At 48.5% G+C, this 23,613-nt stretch overlaps 2 protein-coding genes across 2 annotated transcripts; both read right to left on the reverse strand.

The window, feature by feature from the left end:
* Window positions 1–1,024: 1,024 nt before the first annotated feature.
* LOC128505129 (lens fiber membrane intrinsic protein-like) lies at window positions 1,025–6,202 on the reverse strand. Its single transcript, XM_053475428.1, has 5 exons — window positions 6,064–6,202; window positions 5,289–5,533; window positions 4,795–4,935; window positions 2,138–2,272; window positions 1,025–1,150 (listed from the first exon to the last, which is right to left on the reverse strand). The coding sequence occupies exons 2-5, from the start codon at window positions 5,461–5,463 to the stop codon at window positions 1,083–1,085; spliced, it is 519 nt and encodes a 172-aa protein (XP_053331403.1). The 5' UTR covers window positions 5,464–5,533; window positions 6,064–6,202; the 3' UTR covers window positions 1,025–1,082.
* Window positions 6,203–8,634: 2,432 nt separating this feature from the next.
* On the reverse strand, window positions 8,635–19,858 carry LOC128505045 (V-type proton ATPase catalytic subunit A-like). Its single transcript, XM_053475330.1, has 15 exons — window positions 19,809–19,858; window positions 17,846–17,979; window positions 17,527–17,655; window positions 17,221–17,435; window positions 16,962–17,099; window positions 16,721–16,872; window positions 14,605–14,767; window positions 14,209–14,317; window positions 13,737–13,859; window positions 12,881–12,995; window positions 12,733–12,796; window positions 12,451–12,654; window positions 11,794–11,888; window positions 9,098–9,269; window positions 8,635–8,881 (listed from the first exon to the last, which is right to left on the reverse strand). The coding sequence occupies exons 2-15, from the start codon at window positions 17,925–17,927 to the stop codon at window positions 8,789–8,791; spliced, it is 1,854 nt and encodes a 617-aa protein (XP_053331305.1). The 5' UTR covers window positions 17,928–17,979; window positions 19,809–19,858; the 3' UTR covers window positions 8,635–8,788.
* Between the last annotated feature and the right edge of the window lie 3,755 nt (window positions 19,859–23,613).

A 23,613-nucleotide genomic window follows, 5' to 3' on the forward strand; every position in this document is an offset into this window, starting at 1 on the left:
GGCTTTTCATATGCTAATTGTGAGCGACCCTGTTAGACGGGTGACCAGAGGTCCGAGCATCTCGCACAGAAACACACTGCAATCCTCAAGAGCACTCTCAGGCCCAGCACTCATAGAGCTTAGATGTCTTCCTCTATCCGTCCATGGGCCCCAAACCCATGAGGCCCCCATTTACTCCTCTGATGCCCCACTCGATGCCTCTCTCCTCCCCTGATACCTCTCTTTTCCAGAAGCTCAGAATGTTTTCTGGGTATGAGGGTATCGCAGGGTTCTACAGCTGCTGTTTAACAAGGATAGCTTAACTTTTTCATAAAAAAAGAGACAAGCGGCATCACTAGAGCAGTAACGTTTATTCTCAGGAGAGGAGAGTTTCCATGTTTGGGGCAATTTTTTTGAGTTAGCCCCTTCAGCCCTGGCATATTTACGCTGTTGTTTTGCTGGTGATATTTTGGGGTGGGTTCCCCCATCACCAGCCTTCTGCCATAACCTGAGAGATGAAGGTCCATACAGTGATATAAAAGCAACGAGGATCCTGAACACGCACTCTATAAAATTCATGGACAATATAAAAGAGACGCTGGATGCCTCCTCCATGTGGCCTCAGGGACTGTACGTCATAAATAAGGATGGGCTTGGTGGCTGGAGAAGTCACAGAGAAGACAAGAGGTGGAGGTGATGGAGGGGGTTAGGGTCGGTCTCAGGAAATCTGCCAATGGAGGGGATGACGGCTGGCTTCTGGAAATCTGCCAATGTAGGGAATAAGGGTCAACCTCAGGAAATCTGCCGATGGAGGAAGTAAGGGTCGGCCTCTGATTGTCTGCCAATGGAGTGGGTGAGGGTCGGTCTTGGGAAATCTACTGATGGAGTGGGTGAGGGTCGGTCTTGGGAAATCCACTGATGGAGGGGGTGAGGGTCGGTTTTGGGAAATCCACTGATGGAGAGGGTGAGGGTCAGTCTCAAGAAATCTGCCAATGGAGGGGATGAGGGTTGGCTTCTGGAAATCCGCCAATGCAGGGAATGATTATCCACCAATGGAGAGGGTGAGGGTCGGTCTCGGGAAATCCCCCCCGGCTTGGTTCAGATCATCCACTGGATACATTGGCTGATTCTTGGGACCCATTTCTCACGTAGGCGCAGATGTGAAAAATCCCTGTTCAGAGAGAAATCATTCCGTAATATGATTTGTCAGGTGAGGAGAACTAACAAGCGCCGGGACGGGACAGGCAGCAGTATGAGATGGGCCACGTGGACGGTCATCTGAATGACGGCGAGTGGAGTAATAATAAGCAGGAGGTATCAGCGGAGATCCAACCTGCCGACACTGTGAGTGGAGTAAAAATGAGTGGGAGGTATCACCGGAGACCTATCTGCTGACACTGGAAATGGAGTAATAATGAGTGGGAGGTATCACCGGAGACCTACCTGCCGACACTGTGAGTGGAGTAATAATGAGTGGGAGGTATCACCAGAGACCTATCTGCTGACACTGGAAATGGAGTAATAATGAGTGGGAGTTATCACCAGAGACCTATCTGCTGACACTGTGAGTGGAGTAATAATGAGTGGGAGGTATCACCAGAGACCTATCTGCTGACACTGGAAATGGAGTAATAATGAGTGGGAGGTATCACCGGAGACCTACCTGCCGACACTGTGAGTGGCGTAATAATGAGTGGGAGGTATCACCAGAGACCTATCTGCTGACACTGTGAGTGGAGTAATAATGAGTGGGAGGTATCACTGGAGACCTACCTGCCGACACTGTGAGTGGAGTAATAATGAGTGGGAGGTATCACCAGAGACCTACCTGCTGACACTGTGAGTGGAGTAATAATGAGTGGGAGGTATCACTGGAGACCTACCTGCCGACACTGTGAGTGGAGTAATAATGAGTGGGAGGTTTCACCAGAGACCTATCTGCTGACACTGTGAGTGGAGTAATAATGAGTGGGAGGTTTCACCAGAGACCTATCTGCTGACACTGTGAGTGGAGTAATAATGAGTGGGAGGTATCACCAGAGACCTACCTGCCGACACTGTGAGTGGCGTAATAATGAGTGGGAGGTATCACCAGAGACCTACCTGCCGACACTGTGAGTGGAGTAATAATGAGTGGGAGGTATCACCAGAGACCTACCTGCCGACACTGTGAGGATGATTCCAATCCAGCCCAGGATATACGACCAGGAGAAGCGCCAGTCTGCATATCGCTTTCCAAAGAAGTTAACGGTGACCCCGGTGTAGACAGACAGAGCCAGCAGAGCGAAGAAACCTGGACACAGACATCACATAAATACCCCGGGCCCCTCATCACCAGCTTTACCCCTCACTGCGTGCTACTACTACCCTGACATGGGATAATACTGCGTGTTACTGCTACCCTGACACAGAATAATACTGCGTGTTACTAATACCCTGACACAGGATAATACTGCGTGTTACTGCTACCCTGACACAGGATAATACTGCGTGTTACTACTACCCTGACACAGGATAATACTGCGTGTTACTAATACCCTGACACAGGATAATACTGCGTGTTACTACTACCCTGACACAGGATAATACTGCATGCTACTACTACCCTGACACAGGATAATACTGCATGTTATTACTACCCTGACACAGGATAATACTGCGTGTTACTACTACCCTGACACAGGATAATACTGCGTGTTATTACTACCCTGACACAGGATAATACTGCATGCTACTACTACCCTGACACAGGATAATACTGCGTGTTATTACTACCCTGACACAGGATAATACTGCATGCTACTACTACCCTGACACAGGATAATACTGCGTGTTACTACTACCCTGACACGGGATAATACTGCGTGTTACTACTACCCTGATACGGGATAATACTGCGTGCTACTAATACCCTGACACAGGATAATACTGCGTGTTACTACTACCCTGACACAGGATAATACTGTGTGCTACTAATACCCTGACACAGGATAATACTGCGTGTTACTACTACCCTGACACAGGATAATACTGCGTGTTACTACTACCCTGACACGGGATAATACTGCCGGCGGGTGCGTGGGGCGGTGGTACTGGCGCCTGTGATGGAGATCTGCCCAGGGAGTCTCTAGTTCAGGGGCGTCCAAGTTTTTTCTGCAGTGGGCCACATCATCAGAATTGTATACGTGCGCGGGCCGCACTCATTTTTCACTGTGAGAAAATATGGCCTTTAATAAAATATGCAGATTAAAATAAATTAAATGACACAAAACCTTTACTTTTCCTCTCACTGATTTCTGGGCCTAGAAAGTAATTTTGTGACTACAGGATTCTGTATAAGTAAAAATAAAATAGTTCTATTTATTTTAGCGATGCACCAAAATGAAAATTCTGGACCAACACCGAAAATTCAGGGTTCACTTAGCCAAAACTGAAAATGACCCCCCCACACACTTTTAATAAAAGTAAGTTACACACCAAAATTGTACAAAAAATTATATATTATGATTGTTAACAGCAATCTCAGGCATACCCAGATTCCAGCATGTACTGGTTGGCAGGGCATTGTACCGGTATTTTTTGTCCAATTTTAGTGTGTAACCATGCTTTTATTAAAAGTAACACACCACAATTGGACAAAAAAATCAACAATATGACTTGGCATGATAGGAGTGTGATTGCTAACAGCAAACACACTCTTTTTATACCCAGGCAACCAGTAAATGCTGGAACCTAGGCATGATGGGACTGTGATTGCTGTAAGCAGATTGCTGTTAGCTGTTAGCAATCACACTCCTATCATCCCAAGTCAGCCAGTACATGTTGGTACAGGGTGGCTGTAAGTGCAAACCCCATACTGCTGGCAGCATCAATACACAAGGGGGCAGCTAGCCAGGTTTCAGCATGTACTGGCTGACTTGGCATGATAGGAGTGTGATTGCTAACAGAAAACACACTCTTTTTATACCCAGCCAACCAGTAAATGCTGGAACCTAGGCATGATGGGACTGTGATTGCTGTTAGCAGATTGCTGTTAGCTGTTAGCAACCACACTCCTATCATCCCAAGTCAGCCAGTACATGCTGGTACAGGGTGGCTGTAAGTGCATGGCAGCATCAATACACAAGGGGGCAGCTAGCCAGGTTTCAGCATGTACTGGCTGACTTGGCATGATAGGAGTGGGATTGTTAACAGCAATCACAGTCCCATAATGCCAAGGTTCCAGCACTTACACATCCATGCTATCACACACACAAATCCATTCATTCACAGATTCATTCCCTCAATCAGGCACACTCATTCAAACACACTCCCCCACCCCCTTACCTGCACTACAGCTCTCTCAATGCCGATCACTGACTTCAGCAGGGGGCGCGGCCTCCCTCGTTCTCCCCACAGAGGAGGCAGGACTGAAGCAGAGAATAGACCCTCCCACAAGTAAGTAGCAGGGCTCTTGCGATCCTGGCTACTGATCTCACGCGGGCCGCACCTCGAGGTCCCGCGGGCCGCATTTGGCCCGCGGGCCGCATGTTGGACGCCCCTGCTCTAGTTGCTCCATGACGAGCTCAGGGCTTGTGGAAGGACTTTTTGGCACCGTGGGTATCTTGCGCCACCTACTGGAGGAAATGGGGACCACAACCCTGGGTTTTTATGACAATGTAAGCCGGTGCGCTCAGCCTCCCAGCAGAGGACTAGGTAATGGGTTAACCCGTTAGTAGGACTGACTAGGCTCTCCACAGACGTGAGGGGCATTTTTAGGGGAATTTTGTCAGGATGTCATCGTATAATAAATACACAGAAAATGAATCCACTTACCTGCCACGAGTAGTGTGGCCCCAGCAGAGCGGGTTCTCGCCGACTTGGCGCCACTAGAAAAGGCTGTGAGGCCCAGAATGATTCCCGCGAAGCACGACAGGATGGAAAGCAGCATGAAAGCCCGCGTGGCGTCCCAGAAAGCTAAGACGAAAACCATTGGGGTACAAATGTGTTTCAGCAAGGGGGTAGTTTGGAGTCAGAGCCCAGCGTGAAGATTTCATCCTAAATATGTTCCAGGAGGGGTTTTTTACATACATCTCTGGATACTGCCCCGGGGCGGTGGAGAATACCCCCAATGTGGGAAGCTGTGCCTCTACGATTTACAAACTATTCCATTAACAGGTCACGTAACACGTTAACAGGTCACATAAGGCCCCGTCACCGACTGTTTTACAAATGCTTAAACGACACCAGGGGAAGTTAACCCATTAATGGGACGGTAAAACCAGCAGCGGGTGTCGGGAGCCCTTCCGGGTCAGCATGTCATCTCTTACCCACGGTGATGGTGTGAGCGTGGCACTTCCCGGCCACGCAGAACCTCCATAGTCCTTGGTTGCTCAAGTTCCCGGAATAACGATATTGCATCCAAAAGTCGGTTGCTGTGGCGACTATCAGGAGGACCAATCCAGAGACTGCGCAGAGCAGGCCGCCTCCCATCAGCGTGTACATTTCCGAAACGGTTTCTTTGCGCTCGGAGGCCTTTCCTCCTTAATAACGGGAAACGTCTGTTAGATGGAAGCTGGGAAAATAAACGAAAACATACTGTTTGCTCTACAGACTGTCAGGAAAGGGTTAATTGCTTCAAACAATATTTTGCTCCCATTTCTCGGGTGTGAAATAGTCAGACGTGGTGCCCGCGCGTTTCACGTGTTTCTCAATGTATGTTTTACTCAGGGGTGAGTCGGTCGCATGTATTTCTCCGGCAAGTGCCGGCGATGCCGCTAGTTAAGGAGTTTGACGCACTAAGTGGAGTGAGACTGGCTCCACCAGTATGCCTACACGTTGTTCCAGGATATATCAGAGAGATCGGCCCCGAGGGGTAAATAAATGCACAGGACCCATCAGAGAGATCGGCCCCGAGAGGTAAATAAATGCACAGGACCCATCAGAGAGATCGTCCCCGAGGGGTAAATGACGAGCCATCCTCTCACCAGTATATCCCAGAATCACTCTGACACACATGGCGCAATGCCACCCCTTATTTACCCCGACAGCAGCCACCTATTGGGGCAAATGAGACAGAATGGCATTCGATGCCCACGTTCTTACCTTATTGCTCAGGAAAAGCTTTGGCCATCACCGGACCGGACAGAGAAAGGGAAGCCGCTGCCGCCTGCTAACGGTATACGCCGGGGACTAAAGGCTGGGCGCCGAGCTGCACTTTATATAGACTTGCCCTTCTCTCGCCCTCTGGGTATTAGCCCGGCGGGGACAATGGTAACAATGCGTGGAACTATCTGGGAGCTCCTGGGATGCTGGAGCGCGTCACGGCGGCCGGTTCTGCTGATGCAGAGAGGGGGCACCTGGTTTTGTGTCTTTGTTCCAGGGATCAGCAGAGCTGGCAGATGCCGGGGTCGCCGGATTAAGCTCCCATTATGATCCAGTGTTTTACCAGCACAGAGCGGGGGGCCTGCCAGTGTTTAGTGAGCAGGGGGTCTGCCAGTGTTTAGTGAGTGGGGGGTCTGCCAGTGTTTAGTGAGCGGGGGGGGTCTGCCAGTGTTTAGTGAGCGGGGGGTCTGCCAGTGTTTAGTGAGCGGGGGGTCTGCCAGTGTTTAGTGAGCGGGGGGTATGCGAGTGTTTAGTGAGCAGGGGGGTCTGTGAGTGTTTAGTGAGCAGGGGGTGTCTGCGAGTGTTTAGTGAGTGGGGGTGTCTGCCAGTGTTTAGTGAGTGGGGGGTCTGCCAGTGTTTAGTGAGCAGGGGGGGTCTGTGAGTGTTTAGTGAGCATGGGGTGTCTGCGAGTGTTTAGTGAGTGGGGGGGGGTCTGCCAGTGTTTAGTGAGCGGGGGGGTCTGCCAGTGTTTAGTGAGCGGGGGGTCTGCCAGTGTTTAGTGAGCGGGGGGTATGCGAGTGTTTAGTTAGCGGGGGGTCTGCCAGTGTTTAGTGAGTGGGGGGTCTGCCAGTGTTTAGTGAGCGGGGGGGGTCTGCCAGTGTTTAGTGAGCGGGGGGGTCTGCCAGTGTTTAGTGAGCGGGGGGTCTGCCAGTGTTTAGTGAGCGGGGGGGGTATGCGAGTGTTTAGTGAGTGGGGGGGTCTGTGAGTGTTTAGTGAGCAGGGGGTGTCTGCGAGTGTTTAGTGAGTGGGGGGGTCTGCCAGTGTTTAGTGAGTGGGGGGTATGCAAGTGTTTAGTGAGTGGGGGGGTCTGTGAGTGTTTAGTGAGCAGGGGGTGTCTGCGAGTGTTTAGTGAGTGGGGGGTCTGCCAGTGTTTAGTGAGTGGGGGGTCTGCCAGTGTTTAGTGAGCGGGGGGGTCTGCCAGTGTTTAGTGAGCGGGGGGGTCTGCCAGTGTTTAGTGAGCGGGGGGGTCTGCCAGTGTTTAGTGAGCGGGGGGTCTGCCACTGTTTAGTGAGCGGGGGGTCTGCCAGTGTTTAGTGAGAGGGGGGGTCTGCCAGTGTTTAGTGAGCGGGGGGTCTGCCAGTGTTTAGTGAGCGGGGGGTATGCGAGTGTTTAGTTAGCGGGGGGTCTGCCAGTGTTTAGTGAGAGGGGGGTATGCGAGTGTTTAGTGAGCGGGGGGTCTGCCAGTGTTTAGTGAGACCGCTCTGTATTTACAGCACTTTTCACGTATGACTGTATTCTAATGTAAGAGATCGCCTTACAACGGTTTCCACGATGGGAACGGGACGCGCCAGAGAAACCGACAACATGAGAATGTACAGCGTCATGCGTGCCCTGGCGTGTCATCCTTTCAGTATGCTCACGGTCATGTTCTAATTAAGTGAATCAGGGATTATTTCCCTTTGATTAAGTCGACGTCCAGTGATGATATAACCACAAAGGTGCCCTGTAACGGGGCGAGTCCCGCGTGATGGAAACAAACCATCCATTTGCCATTAGAAAGCCGCGGTGTAAGCGTGTGTGACATGTACATTAAAGGCAAACCGCCAGCTAAACAATGACGAGGCGCGCGGAGTGCATGACGGTAACGAGACACCAGCCTCTGCATCCAGAAACCAACTGGAGACGGGTGATGAGTCCCCTGTGCCCTCTCCGCAGCCTTTCGGCTACCTGGGACCCTCTAACAGTGCGCTGCCCGCAGGGGCAGGCTAACCACACATTAAGGCGGGGCTAACAACAGACAAGGGCGGAGTGAGTGTGTCCTAGCACCACCTCCCCGTCACAGAGAATGTGGAGAGTGACCCCGGAGACTCCGGGTCTAACCCAGGTATGCCTTTCCGGGGTTTCCACTCTGATCCGGAGGTTTTTTTAGGCAGACTTAGCGACTTTTCCCCCAAGAGGAGAACTTTCTGGAGAATTCCCGCTCCCAATGTATGGACCCCTGTAGATGTTACTTAACCCAACTGGGTTTATACTATGGCTGGGAATGCCCTGATAATACAGAAAGGCCTTAAGCATCCTTCTCCGCTTGGCAGAAGACATGTCGTTTAATCAGCCGGCCCCTGTACAATTTATTGTTATATCCTCGTTTAGAGAATAAAGCCCTTAATGCCAGGTAATAGAATAGCAGGATATGTAAAATGTCCACAAGAAGAAGAGAGAGACCGCGGAGCGAGAGCCGAGAGCAGTTTATCCCGCCAGATTTTTGCCGTTTCTCACCGGTTCAGTGGTTTTTGTAGCCCCTCCGTGTTTTATTTCCGGGGTTTGTGGATCTCTTTATAATCTCTTGCAGACTTTTGCTTTCAAAAAACCTTTATTGGATGTTTTGAAATTTGACATATAACTGAAACGCTATTTACATATAAATGCCTCCCTCCTGGGTATATAGTCCTCTCTATGCCATCTCTCCTACCCTACACCCCTGGCCACGTGCCCCTCTGCGACCCACTCAGTCCTCCAGACTGCGGAAGGCGTTCTGCATCTCCTCGTACAGCTGCGCGTAATCCGCCTTTATCTTGGCCTCTCCGTCCTTTAGTGGATCCTGTGGCCGGGAAACAAAAGGCTCGGTTATTTGCGATGCGGGCCGGGTCAGGCTGTTCTGTTTGCCCTGCGCTGGGTTTGTGTTCAGGCCAGTAGCCTCCCAGGTCCCGGCGGTGGTTGCGCACTTAGTGTGTATGGTGGTTACCGCGTATCGTGGTTACAGCGTGGTTGCGCACTTACGGTGTATCGTGGTTAGAGCGCGGTTCCCTAAACTCACCTTGAATTTCATGGCGCTTAGTTTGTACAGAATGTCTCCCATGTTTTCACGGATCAGGGCCCACGTTATCTTGTTCTCTGCCTGGGCTGTGGCTTCCACTGCATGTCGCGCCATCTCGTAAAAAGCAATCATATTCTGTAGCATTCCCACCGTCTTATAGAATGGACAGTATCTGCGGAGAGACCACGTTTAAAGGAGAGCCGCCATTTATAAAACAGACAGAATCTGAGGAGAGACCACGTTTAAAGGAGAGCCGCCATTTATAAAACAGACAGAATCTGAGGAGAGACCACGTTTAAAGGGGAGCCGCCATTTATAAAACAGTATCTGAGGAAAGACCACATTTAAAGAAGAGCCGCCATTTATAAAACAGTATCTGAGGAGAGACCATGTTTAAAGGAGAGCCGCCATTTATAAAACAGACAGTATCTGAGGAGAGACCACGTTTAAAGGGGAGCCGCCATTTATAAAACAGTATCTGAGGAAAGACCACGTTTAAAGGGGAGCCGCCATTTATAAAACAGTATCTGAGGAAAGACCACGTTTAAAGGGGAGCCGCCATTTATAAAACAGACAGAATCTGCGGAGAGACCACGTTTAAAGGGGAGCCGCCATTTATAAAACAGTATCTGAGGAAAGACCACGTTTAAAGAAGAGCCGCCATTTATAAAACAGACAGAATCTGTGGAGACCACGTTTAAAGGGGAGCCGCCATTTATAAAACAGTATCTGAGGAAAGACCACGTTTAAAGAAGAGCCGCCATTTATAAAACAGTATCTGAGGAGAGACCACGTTTAAAGGGGAGCCGCCATTTATAAAACAGACAGTATCTGAGGAGAGACGACGTTTAAAGGAGAGCCGCCATTTATCAAACAGACAGTATCTGAGGAGAGACCACGTTTAAAGGAGAGCCGCCATTTATAAAACAGTATCTGAGGAGAGACCACGTTTAAAGGAGAGCCGCCATTTATAAAACAGACAGAATCTGAGGAGAGACCACGTTTAAAGGGGAGCCGCCATTTATAAAACAGTATCTGAGGAGAGACCACGTTTAAAGGAGAGCCGCCATTTATAAAACAGACAGAATCTGAGGAGAGACCACGTTTAAAGGGGAGCCGCCATTTATAAAACAGACAGTATCTGAGGAGAGACCACGTTTAAAGGAGAGCCGCCATTTATAAAACAGACAGAATCTGTGGACAGACCACATTTAAAGGGGAGCCGCCATTTATAAAACAGAATCTGAGGAGAGACCACATTTAAAAAAGAGAGCCGCCATTTATAAACCACACAGAATCTGAGAAAAGACCACGTTTAAAGGGGAGCCGCCATTTATAAAACAGACAGAATCTGAGGAGAGACCACATTTAAAGGGGAGCCGCCATTTATAAAACAGAATCTGAGGAGAGACCACATTTAAAAAAGAGAGCCGCCATTTATAAACCACACAGAATCTGTGGAGAGACCACGTTTAAAGGAGAGCCCCCATTTATAAAACAGACAGAATCTGTGGACAGACCACATTTAAAGGGGAGCCGCCATTTATAAAACAGAATCTGAGGAGAGACCACATTTAAAAAAGAGAGCCGCCATTTATAAACCACACAGAATCTGAGAAAAGACCCCGTTTAAAGGGGAGCCGCCATTTATAAAATAGAATCTGTGGAGAGACCACGTTTAAAGGAGAGCCGCCATTTATAAAACAGACAATCTGTGGAGAGACCACGTTTAAAGGAGAGCCGCCATTTATAAAACAGACAGAATCTGAGGAGAGACCACGTTTAAAGGAGAGCCGCCATTTATAAAACAGACAGAATCTGAGGAGAGACCACGTTTAAAGGGGAGCCGCCATTTATAAAACAGTATCTGTGGAGAGACCACGTTTAAAGGAGAGCCGCCATTTATAAAACACAATCTGTGGAGAGACCACGTTTAAAGGAGAGCCGCCATTTATAAAACAGTATCTGAGGAGAGACCACGTTTAAAGGAGAGTCGCCATTTATAAAACAGACAGAATCTGTGGAGAGACCACGTTAAAAGGAGAGCCACCATTTATAAAACAGACAGAATCTGAGGAGAGACCACGTTTAAAGGAGAGCCGCCATTTATAAAACAGACAGAATCTGAGGAGAGACCACGTTTAAAGGGGAGCCGCCATTTATAAAACAGAATCTGTGGAGAGACCACGTTTAAAGGAGAGCCGCCATTTATAAAACACAATCTGTGGAGAGACCACGTTTAAAGGAGAGCCGCCATTTATAAAACAGTATCTGAGGAGAGACCACGTTTAAAGGAGAGCCGCCATTTATAAAACAGACAGAATCTGTGGAGAGACCACGTTTAAAGGAGAGCCACCAATAGTTATTTCTTTCATGGTACTTTAAAATTACTTTAACACCCGGCAGGCCCCGTTCTCTGATAAGACAAATTGGAATGGAGTAATCATATAATACCCAGTACCCTGCTGGCCTCTACCACCCGGCGCCCTGCTGGCCTCTACCACCCGGCACCACCCGGCACCCTGCTGGCCTCTACCACCCGGCGCCCTGCTGGCCTCTACCACCCGGGGCCCTGCTGGCCTCTACCACCCAGTACCCTGCTGGCCTCTACCATGAGCATTGGGATTCGGATTATGTTTTCTGTTATTAGGCTTGTGCCACGTGTATCCCCAGATGTCTGTGACCCCCCCCCTTACCGATCGTATGCCGAGTATCCGTTTTGTTGGAGGAAATCATCTTTTATCAATTTAGCGACTTCTAACGTGATTTTATCGGCTTCTGCAAGCGAACCCTGTAAGGAAACAGCACAAAGACGTATCAGACCGGAACGACCAGAGCCGGGACGAGGTGGTGCGTGGCAGGACTCGGGCGCTCCCTGCAGCGCTCCCTCCGGCGTTCCCTGCAGCGCTCCCTCCGGCGTTCCCTGCAGCGCTCCCTCCGGCGTTCCCTGCAGCGCTCCCTCCGGCGTTCCCTGCAGCGCTCCCTCCCGCGTTCCCTGCAGAGCTCCCTCCCGCGGTCCCTGCAGAGCTCCCTCCCGCGGTCCCTGCAGCGCTCCCTCCCGCGGTCCCTGCAGCGCTCCCTCCCCCGGTCCCTGCAGCGCTCCCTCCCCTGGTCCCACGTTTTGAATAACTTTATCTTAAAGGTCAGTTTGTGAGAAAACATCATGTTCTGGGAGAGGCCCGGGGTCTATTCCTGTAACATCGAGAAATGCGGGTAAACACGGACATTTCTGGACCCAGGACGTTGCTGGCCACTGTCGGGGACGCAGTGTTTCGTAGACCCTCCAATTAACACCAGATTTGTTACCAGGGTGCAGAGGGATCGCTTGGGCAGGTAATGTCAGAAGTTCTCACCTTCCCAACCAACTGGACGATTTCCGCCAAGTCCTCCTCCTCTTGCAGGATTTCTTTGGCTTTGGTGCGGAGCGGCACCAGCTCGGTGAAGTTCCGGTCGTAATATTCATCCAGAGCGCGCATGTACTTGCTGTAGCTAATTAGCCAATTAACGGACGGGAAGTGTTTCCTCTGAGCCAGTTTCTTATCCAGACCCCAAAACACCTTTTAACAGAGAGACATCCGATTGGTTTACCAAAGAGACATAATTGTTTGCCACCCAAAGATGGCTAAACCTCTCACCTGTACGATGCCCAGAGTGGCTGATGTGACGGGGTCTGAGAAGTCACCTCCAGGCGGAGAGACCCTGCGGAAGGAGAAAGAATTCTGTTATAAAAGGAATGTTATGAACCCCCTCCATAAACTGTGTGCGCTTTCAGCATGTACTCACGCGCCAACGATGCTGACACTCCCTTCTCTGCGAGGACTACCTAGGCATCTCACACGTCCAGCACGTTCATAGAACGAGGCCAGGCGGGCTCCAAGGTACGCTGGGTAACCACTGTCTGAGAGACAGTACATTTTCCATTTAAATTATTAGCAATAAAGTATCCGGAGACCACAGGATTATTAGACATAAAAGTTTACAGGAAGGCATCGATTTCTAGTGTAATGTAAACCGATCAGCCATCTGCCTAATACTGTGCCGGTCCCCCTTTTGCCCCGTCGAGGGCCGACGCCACTAGACCTCCGAGGCTGCGCTGTGGTATCCGGCCCCGAGACGTTTAAGTCTCGGGCAGCTTTCACCCCCCACGCGCATCAATGAGCCTCAGCCGCCCAGGACCCTGTCGCCGGTCACTGCTTTTCCTTGGACCTCTTTTGATAAATACCGACCACTGCAGACCGGGAACCCCCACAAGAGCTGCGGTTTTGGAGATGCTCTGACCCGGTCGTCTCGCCGTCACAATTTAGCCCTCGTCAAAGTCACTCAGATCCTTACGCTGGCCATTTTTTCTGCTTCTAACGCAACAACTTTTGATGACGAAACGTTCACTCGCTGCCTGATATATCCCCCCACGGACAGGTGACATGAGAACGAGATTATCCGTGTTATTCCCCCCACCTGTCACTACGCAGAATGTTATGGCTGATCGGGGTATGTAGAGTTTCATGTATATGTATATAGAGCGTATATAGTTCATGTACAGTAAGTAGCGCATGAGCGTTATATGTAATGAGTATATGTTAGAAGGCATGTGAGCAGTATATGTGTGATGTATATGTGATATGTCCATCCTGTGACTTACCTGCAGGCATTTCCGCGAGACGGCCAGAAATTTCTCTCAGAGCCTCCGCCCAACGCGAGGTGGAATCCGCCATCATGCTGACGTTATACCCCATATCGCGGAAATACTCCGAGAGGGTGATGCCTTCAGAAAACAGACGGATTTAATACGATTGCGTGCGCACAGATTACAGGAGAGCGGGTTGATTAGTCGGTCGGTCGGGTGGGTAATTGGTTGGTGAATCGGTTGGTTAATTGGTTAGTGCTAGCACTGGACCTGCCATCGCGTCATTCTGGGGTTCTCTTGTTGGGACTTATCTTTTGACCCATCCCATCAGGAAAATGTCTGTTTGCGTTTGTAGATCTTGTTACACTCGGTAATAATGGCGCCCGGTGGGACCCCTGGTGGGGAGCCCGGCTCTCTGTGTTTTCTGCAAGGCCTTTGATTTCACACAGTTAAGGGTTAACATTTGATGCAGAAAGCGGTCACTCACCAGTATATATGGAGGCCTCTCTGGCTGCCACCGGCATGTTGGACGTATTTGCCACCAGGGTCGTTCTTTTCATAATTGTTTCGGTTTTGCCATCGACTTCCATGGTGAGCTGAGGAGGTACACAGCGCTTGGTTATCGTGTGCCATATACAAGCCGTATACAAGCCGTACATATCATCATATGGAAATGTCGCTGCTTCGTTAATTAATGAAGATAACAGGAGAGCAAAAGTATGGAAGAGAGCTGAACATTCCCCCTCTGCGACTTTACTGCACATGATACAGGGCCAACCCCAGGCTACAGTCAGTGCTCGGCCCTGTATAATGTATAGTTTAATCAGTGAGCCGACCCCAGCATGACGTACGGTTCAATCATTTAGCTGTCATATATCCTCACCTCTGGGAAATCGCGTAGGACCTCCGACATCTCATTCCCGCGCTCCCCGCAGCCGACATACACAATGACATCACTGTTGGAAAACTTGGACAGAGCTTGTGAGATCACCGTCTTCCCGCAGCCGAAGGCTCCTGGGATGGCCGTCGTCCCTCCTTGGACGCACCTGATCCGTTCACACACATTACAGTCTATGAATAGTTACTGACTCACCCTCTATAAACAGACGCAGTTCTGGCGTAGAAATGTTATATACTGCGACTTATCATATATTATCTTTATATACTGCGACTTATATATGATCATTATATATTGTGACTTATTATACATGATCATTATATACTGTGACTTATTATATAAATGATCATTATATACTGTGACTTATTATATATGACCATTATATACTGTGACTTATTATATAAATGATCATTATATACTGTGACTTATTATATATGACCATTATATACTGTGACTTATTATATATGACCATTATATACTGTGACTTATATAAATGATCATTATATACTGTGACTTATTATATAAATGATCATTATATACTGTGACTTATTATATATGACCATTATATACTGTGACTTATTATATAAATGATCATTATATACTGCAACTTATTATATAAATGATCATTATATACTGTGACTTATTATATAAATGATCATTATATATTGTGACTTATTATATAAATGATCATTATATATTGTGACTTATTATATAAATGATGATTATATACTGCAACTTATTCTATATTATCATTATATACTGCGACTTATTCTATATTATCATTATATATCGCCACTTAGTTTATATTATTATATACTGCAACTTATTATATATTGTTATATACTGCGGCTTATTGTATTTTCTTATATACTGCGACTTATATATCATGATTATATATGGCCACTTATTAGATATCATCATTATATACTGCGACTTATTATATATGATCATTATACACTACGACTTATTATATAAATTATCATTGTATATTGTGACTTATATATATGATCATTATATACTGTGACATATATATATCATTATATACTGCGACTTTTTTCTATATTATCATTATATAGAGCCTCTTGTTCTTTATTATAATATATTGCAACTTATTATATATTATATACTGCGGCTTATTGTATTTTCTTATATACTGCAACTTCTATATCATGATTATATATCGCCACTTATTATATATGATCATTATATACCACGACTTATTATATAAATGATCATTATATACTGTGACTTATTATATAAATCATTATATGCTGCGACTTATTATATAAATTATCATTATATACTGCGACTTATTATATATGATCATATATACCACGACTTATTATATAAATGATCATTATATACTGCGACTTATTGTATAAATTATCATTATATACTGCAACTTATTATATAAATGATCATTATATACTGCGACTTATTATATAAATGATCATTATATACTGCGACTTATTATATATGATCATTATATACCACGACTTATTATATAAATGATCATTATATACTGCGACTTATTATATATGATCATTATATACCACGACTTATTATATAAATGATCATTATATACTGTGACTTATTATATAAACGATCATTATATACTGCGACTTATTGTATAAATTATCATTATATACTGCGACTTATTATATAAATGATCATTATATACTGCGACTTATTCTATATGATCATTATCTACTGCCACTTATATATGATCATTATATACTGTGACTTATTATATATGATCATTATATACTGCGACTTATTGTAAATTATATATATCATATACTGCAACTTGTTATATATTATTATATACTGCTGCTTATTATGTATTATCGTTATATACTGCGTCTCATTGTATATTATCATTATATAGTGAGGCTCATTGTATATTAAACATTATATAGTGTGGCCTATTGTATACCATGATCTAGTCATTTTCTTGTATTTTGGTTACGTATCGCACGCTTCTGACGATTCTTGTGTAATTCTGTTCAGTGTTATGGCTGCTACCCGCGTGATAAGCAGTGGCAGGCGTGATATGACAAATAGTGAATAATTATTCTGATAGAATATAGGTTTTCCTTACGGGAACAGCGCATCCAGCACCCTCTGGCCGGTGAGCAGAGGGAAGTTTGCTGGGAGCTTCTCTGCGGTTGGGCGAATCTGACGGACCGGCCATACTTGCACCATCGTGAGTTTCTCCTTTATGCCTTCAAAGTCTAATTCCAGTACCACGTCCTGAAGAAGCAAGGGGCAGAATGAGCCGCTGGCAGCGCTCCGATCGTTACGTACGTGACTTTGGGGCACATTCCGGCAGCGGCACCCACCGAGATGTCGTAGTTCCCAGGCGGAGCGACGTAGGTCACCGTCCCGCAGCTGCGCGGCGGTAACATGATCTTGTGTTTGATGAGAGAATTTTCAGCGACGACTCCATAGATGTCGCCCCCGGTTACGTGGCTTCCGATCTAAGAACGAGAAGAATTTACTCACTAAATTAATGCATTACTACCGCTCACAGATTTAGGGACACTTTTCTGAGTGGTGTCAGGTCCCCGAGTGCCGTCGCGTCAGGTGAATGTCTCTTACCCGGATATTTTTATCGGGTGTAAATTCCCATTTGAGGTCCCGTGACAGCGCATGCACGTTAATTCCTCTTGGGATGTAGATGCTCTTGGTCAGGTCTGAGATGTCTTTGAGAGGTCTCTGGATCCCGTCGAAGATGTTCCCCATGATACCCGGGCCCAGTTCCACAGAAAGCGGCTTCCCCGTTCTCAGGACCGGATCCCCGACAGACACCCCGGCTGAGGCCCCGAGTTAAGAAAAACACAAAGATTCTTTTTGGCCCCAAATTATACATCATACATGCTCCCGGTCACTAAATGGGAAGGATACAGGTTTCCTCGTACACCTGGACGGTGGCCAAGTCACCCTCCAGACGAATGATCTCCCCCACCAGCTCGGAGTGTCCGACGCGCACCAGCTCATACATGGCGGCTCCCGACATCTGAGACGCTGTGACCACTGAAAAGAGACAGCCGGTCAGAGGTCGGCACTTCAGGCAGACGGACAGACAGATATTGCCCTAGCCGGTCGTTTACATGCTACAGGTGTGATGATTAACACGTTTAAATCCATGTTAAAGTGCCCCATGGGTGACATGATGGCATGCACACGGTATATAAACATACGTCACATGTTTGGGGTATCTTACCTGGGCCAGATACTCCGTGGACAAAGCCTAACATACTCTCCTTCTCCTCATCCATAATCCGGGGCAGCTTGGAGAAGTCCATGTTTGGGTAAGTCGCGGACACAAGCCAGGCGGGGTATTTACTTCCAACGAAGCTGCAGGAGGAAGACACGTTAGGCGTGGAGTAAAATCAAGGAAACTCAAACTGAGCCGTGGGGGCAATTCCCTTCACTTCTGCCCCCCCCATGACGCAGGGTTTTTTCCATGTGCCCCGTTACTATGCACGGTGCGCCAAGAGGCTGTAATGGGCTTTTTCCCCTTGTGGCGTGTTTGCCAAGGTCACGCGTGTCGAGGGATTTGTGCCAGTCCGGCAGGAATCTGCCCGGGGCCGGGTCGCGCAGGCTCTGCTGCCACCGCCAAGTGAGTTTCTCTGCTTTGTGCTAAACATGTGGCAGCCGCGTGGATTAACCCACGAAATCCTGCACCAAATCCATAGACATAAACCAGGGACAGGTTACCATGAGCAGAGCCTGAGCTTAACGTGCCGCCTGTGACCCCGCGGAAAGGGTTAATGGGGTAAATCCACCCTGACAGCGAGCTGTGGCCAGGGTACTGAAGAGAGCCTTAAATCTGTCACGTCCCTCTCCTCCACAAGGATATCCCCTGCCCTCCATTATCAGAGAAACGCTCACGGAGTCCGGGCGCGTGGTACATATCTACAAAAAGAGCCCCGTAACCACTGCCAGGCGCGCAGAATACAGCAACCGGCCACTCACTGGCTCCCCCTGAGCGCACACTCACAGTGTATACATGTCAACACACACACACTGCGTGTCCACAAACACAGCGCATTCCTCCGCTGTTTACTGTAAACCTGGCGCTGTTGTGCTCAGCGTTATCGGAGTAAACAGAAACCTGCTCTCCACCCGCCATTGGCTGGTTCTGTCTATTGCCCTGAACTGTCCCGTAGTGTGCTCAGTGCTGTGCCAGGGAACACACACAAAGGGTTAATCCAATACAACACAGTCCGAGGCCACAGGAGTATCTCATATACTGCATGGCGCATGGTTACTACACGGGGTCTGCGCAGAGTGCGTGCGTGCGCAGAGCGTGCACGAATTGTGTGTTTGTGGAGTGTGCTGAGTGTGTGTGCAGAGGATGCGCGGAGTGTGCGTGCGCGGAGTGTGCCCAGTATGTGCATGCGCAGGGCACGCGCTGAGTGTATGTGTATTGTGTGTGAGGAATGTGGTGAGTGTGTACATGTACTGAATGTGTGTGTGCGCTGAGTGTGCACCTGTAGTGTGCTGAGTGTGCATGTGCAGAGCATGCATGGTGTCTACGCTGAGTGTGTGCGTGGCGTGTGCTGAGTATGTGAATGCATAGTGTCTGTGCATGGAGTGTGTATTGTGTGTGTGGGCAATGTGGTCAGTGTGTGTGCGTGGAGTGTGCTGAGTGTGCACCTGTAGTGAGTATGTGCATGCTCAGAGTGTGCACAGAGTCTGTGTTGAGTGTGGTGAGTGCGTGTGGGCTGAGTGTGTGCATGGAGTGTGTTGTTAAAGGGTTAAAGGATCTTTACATATATAGACGGGGGGGGGGGGGGTCGGTTGACAAACATTAAAGGGAATTAACATGATAAAGGAGGAGAGGAAATCTACAACAAGAGGGCAGAGCCTTAAGCTACAGGGGCAAAGTGATGTCAGGAAATATTCCTCTACTGAAGGGATGGTGGATGCATGGAATAGGCTTCCAGGAGAAGTGGTAGATGTTCATACAGTGAAGGTGTTTAAGCATGGGATAGGCATAAGGATAAGCTAGATATAGGATAAGGCCGGGACTAAGGAAAGTATTCAGCTGTTGGGCAGACCGAATGCTTCTTATCTGCCGTCACTTTCTATGTTACATGTGATACGAGCTCCCGGGCCTGGGCCGGCCACACAACATACATGAGACGTGTGACCCGAGGAAGCAGCAGCCCAGCACTTACCTTCTGTCTGCCCGGCCCTGGGACTCGGATACTGCCCCTCTCACCGTCTGCCCCTCGGTCTCTGCACTCGCCTCCCACCGTTTTGGACCTGTTTCAAAGGAGGAAAAACGTTACAACAAGAGGTCATTGTATAAAACGAGAGCTTTTACTTTACTGAAGTGGAACAGCCTCCCAGCAGAGGTGGTAGAGGGTAATACAGTGAGGGGATTAAACATGCATGGGATAGACATACGGCTCCTGAATCTAAGACCACTGATTAAGGTTTGAGTCGTTACAGCAGGAGAAACGGGCTGACGGACCGATTTGCCGGCGGGTTGTGGGCCCCTGCCGTCTCTCTGCACTCACCTGCCGCTTGATTCCTGTAGTGTCCCTGGGGCTGGTATGGTGGCTCTCTCCCTCTCTCTTTATATATACACACGCAGTGTGCGGGGCCGGGGAGTACCTGCCGGGTGTCTCCTTCCCAAACCAGTTCCTTCTCACAGATGTTTGGGTCTCCTGAAGGTGACTTGAAGGTAGAAGGTTCCGGGTTTACTGTAAACGCCGCTCTCTGCTTGCCGGTCCTTTCTGGTTTTTGGACGATCGGGACTTCGGGAACATCTGCAGTTATTGTATTTATTTCTGACCCGCAGTAATAGAAATGGGGGGTCGGCACCAGCACTGCTCACGGTGGACATTTACCGGAGTGAGTGGCGGGTAATTTAATTATGTTTTATGGGCTTTCACAACCCCTGCCACGGACGCTTTGCCTATCCCTGGGTAGAAAGCGGTTTTTGGGGACGCTTTCCCTTCGCTCTTGGATGCCGTCTGGGGGTCGCCCCGCTGGCTGCTCCGTAATGTGAGTGTCAGAGACCGACGAGAGTAACTGTTGGGGAAAATGATACAGGGTCGGGGTGAGACAGAGGCTGAGACAGCACCCATTCCATGAGACAGCTCTCAAACTATTCCTTAGAGGACCCCAAGCCAGAAACGAGCCCCAAAAATATGCTGCAACATTGCTGGGAAATGTATCTTGTGGGGGCGCAGGGAGAAAACTGAAGGAGCTGCATGTCAGAAACAGAGAAATTGCCCCAAAGTTGCAGCTCCAAAGCACAGCTTACACCACCGCTACCAGGCTGACAGCGAGAGACGCCAAGCGGGGCAAAGAATCCACGAAACAGCCCTTTCCGGAGTTATTTACCCCGAAAACCAGCCGTTCAGAGTCATGGCGTCTTCAAATGCGGTGAACGCTACTGCATGCGCGAAGCAAGACGGAGATCAGACAACCCGTCCGATTCAGGACAAGGACCCGCAAGCGAGCATCCGTTATCACTCATACTGGAGGCTTAGAAAACGCCGGAAAAATCTCTGATGGCGATGGAAATGGGAGCGCTCTGACGCCACCTTACCTTACGAGATGCGCAAGAAGACCTGGAAATAGAAGTAACCTGCGCTTCAGGGGCACGCCGGGGCAATTACAGATCTCACCCAATTCTCAATGCCGATATTACACCACCGCGGAGCAGGGCGGAACGGAGAGAGCGCGCGGGGGAAAGACCACGAGACGTAGTGGTGAAAGCGGCAAACAAACACAGCGAAATCCAGATATTATTCCGGTAACGACAGTAACCCCCCGCCCTCACCTAGCACACAGGACTGTGCTCAACAGACAAAGATTGGCGGAATCAAGATCCGTCCGAGAACCTTCAGGCCTTCAGATCTAGCTAGACCCGCACTATACCTAAGGGGTTCGCAAAACCTTACCCCCCCAAAAAAAAAATCACAAGGCCCAGCGTCCCACTCAGCCTGACCTACCTGCCTATTGCTAAGAACCTACGCTTCCAGCACAGTTCAAGAACACTACCGCAGCTCCTGCGGGAAACCCACTCCCAACTACTGGGGTAAGCGATTCCCCTTCCACTCAACGCGTCCCACTCACAGAGGGAACGTCGTAAGGATCTCACTCAAACACCGCCTGCACTTCCAACCAAACACCATAAATGAAGATGCAGAAGGCAGGCACCTCGTGATTACAGACTGCATCCAAAGCATACAGCTGATCTAAATGTCTGTCCCAATGCGACCGCAAGACAAAGTCTCTATACCAGGCGAACGGACCTTCTCTTACCTTTCAAGAATCATCGGATCGTAGCAGGGGGGGCTTTAATGCAGTATGGGGTAGATGCACGGATCGCAATAGTTACACGGCAGCTGGGACCAACCAATGTAAAACATTTACAGCGCTTTGCTAACACGATGGCCCTTTCTGAATTCTACACCCAAGAGTTCTGCACTCTACCTGCCTTTCCCACAGACATAATGCATACCCCGGGATAGACGCGACGTTTGCCCACCTCCAAAATACATCCAGTTATGTGGTCAGACCACAGGCTAGTTAAATGCACATTTTGGTGGCCAAATTACTTGCACCCTAAATAAATGTGGAGACCCCGAAGTGCTGGCGGAGAAAGGAAGGGTGCTGGAGTTATTTTACCCCAGACGTGAGCGGCAAGGTCATCTGGCAGGCACATAAGGCCTACACAAGGGAAGTATGTCTTGGAATAAAGGCGTGAAGGAAAAATATGACCTCGAGAAGCTCCATAAACAAACCTTAGCAGATACTCCATCGTAGAGGGGAATTTAGCTCAATACTCAATGTGACGGAAGCCTCCATCACTGGGACCACTGGAGAGGCCTGACTGCCAGCCTCCTCCCTATTGACTATGGGCCCTGGGTTTGTAAAGGTTTCTGTGGCTACCCCCAGCAGTATCATCTCATCACTGGCTGAGGGGATTATCTCCGGCAGACAGCCAGGATCTGCCACCAGGGAGAGGCCGCCATTGTTTCAGTTAATGTTGTATAAGATGTAAGATGTGTTCAGCAACATCTCCCGAGTACAGTGATACCCCTCATGCATGGGTTTCTCAATGATGGACCACAAGTGACAACGTGCACAATTCAGTGTTTCAACATCTGGTCAGTCTGCCTCCTATTTGGGACATCTTCAAAGCCGGTCAGTTCGATTTACTCCATCATATAAATGCTTGAAAACCAGACACCCCAGGGTATTTCAGACGGTGGTATTATAAGTCCTTTTATGCACCGATACTGTGGGCTCCTCAAGACGTACCGCAGGAAGCAGATATATAATTGTTATAAGCTCTGCCTACAGTACTTTACACGTCCGCTCTTCTGTCAGAAGGGTCCGGACTACCGCCTAATGTATACAACAAGGATGCCCCCCGCAATCCCCCCAAAAAAGTTCAGATGGTGTATAGGGGCAGGTTTAATCTCAATGGATGCAACTCTAACGCAGCTTCAAGAATCACATCATATACCACCAGCAGAAGCCAAGATATTTCCGGTGACACAGGGACTATACCTTCATGGCTGTAACATGAAGCTGACCGTCCGTATGAATGCTGGGCTTGTAGCCTTTTAACTCTGATTTGGAAAAATTCACTTGCCTTAATATCCAGAACCCTAGAGATCCAAATGGACCCATCTCCGCAGATAGCCCTTCTTCCAGCCACCGATGCCAGAGCTCAGCACTGGAACACAAAGAGAAATACAGCAGCCGCTGTATTATAGAAAAAAAACACGCCTAGATGGAGCTCTTCCACAAGATCCGGGAGCCGTGGCCCTCTACATTCAGCCCCTTACACGCGTGTATACCGTGAGAAGGCTACTCGGTAACGTTTGTTTCTGACGGGTTCTCTTCTGGGTACACTTGGCTCTCTTTTTTTCTTTTTGTTCTTGTCAGGGGTATTATAGGACAGGGTCCCTGGTAAAAGGAAAGGGATGTGAGTTACTAGCTCACCCGTAACCC

The sequence above is a fragment of the Spea bombifrons genome, chromosome 9, assembly GCF_027358695.1.
Source record: "Spea bombifrons isolate aSpeBom1 chromosome 9, aSpeBom1.2.pri, whole genome shotgun sequence".
In the NCBI taxonomy this organism is placed as follows: domain Eukaryota; kingdom Metazoa; phylum Chordata; class Amphibia; order Anura; family Pelobatidae; genus Spea; species Spea bombifrons.

Bases quoted from the DNA above. Each gene is read 5' to 3' on its own strand.
- LOC128505129 (XM_053475428.1), bottom strand. From the start codon at position 5,463: ATGTACACGCTGATGGGAGGCGGCCTGCTCTGCGCAGTCTCTGGATTG. The intron at 4,936-5,288 runs GTAAGAGATGAC...TTTTCGTCTTAG, and splicing joins CGCTCACACCATCACCGTGG to CTTTCTGGGACGCCACGCGG. The intron at 1,151-2,137 runs GTAGGTCTCTGG...CTCTCTGAACAG, and splicing joins CATCCTCACAGTGTCGGCAG to GGATTTTTCACATCTGCGCC.
- LOC128505045 (XM_053475330.1), bottom strand. From the start codon at position 17,927: ATGGACTTCTCCAAGCTGCCCCGGATTATGGATGAGGAGAAGGAGAGT. The intron at 17,436-17,526 runs GTATCCTTCCCA...TCGGGGCCTCAG, and splicing joins CCAGGTGTACGAGGAAACCT to CCGGGGTGTCTGTCGGGGAT. The intron at 14,318-14,604 runs GTGAGGATATAT...GTACCTCCTCAG, and splicing joins TCCTACGCGATTTCCCAGAG to CTCACCATGGAAGTCGATGG.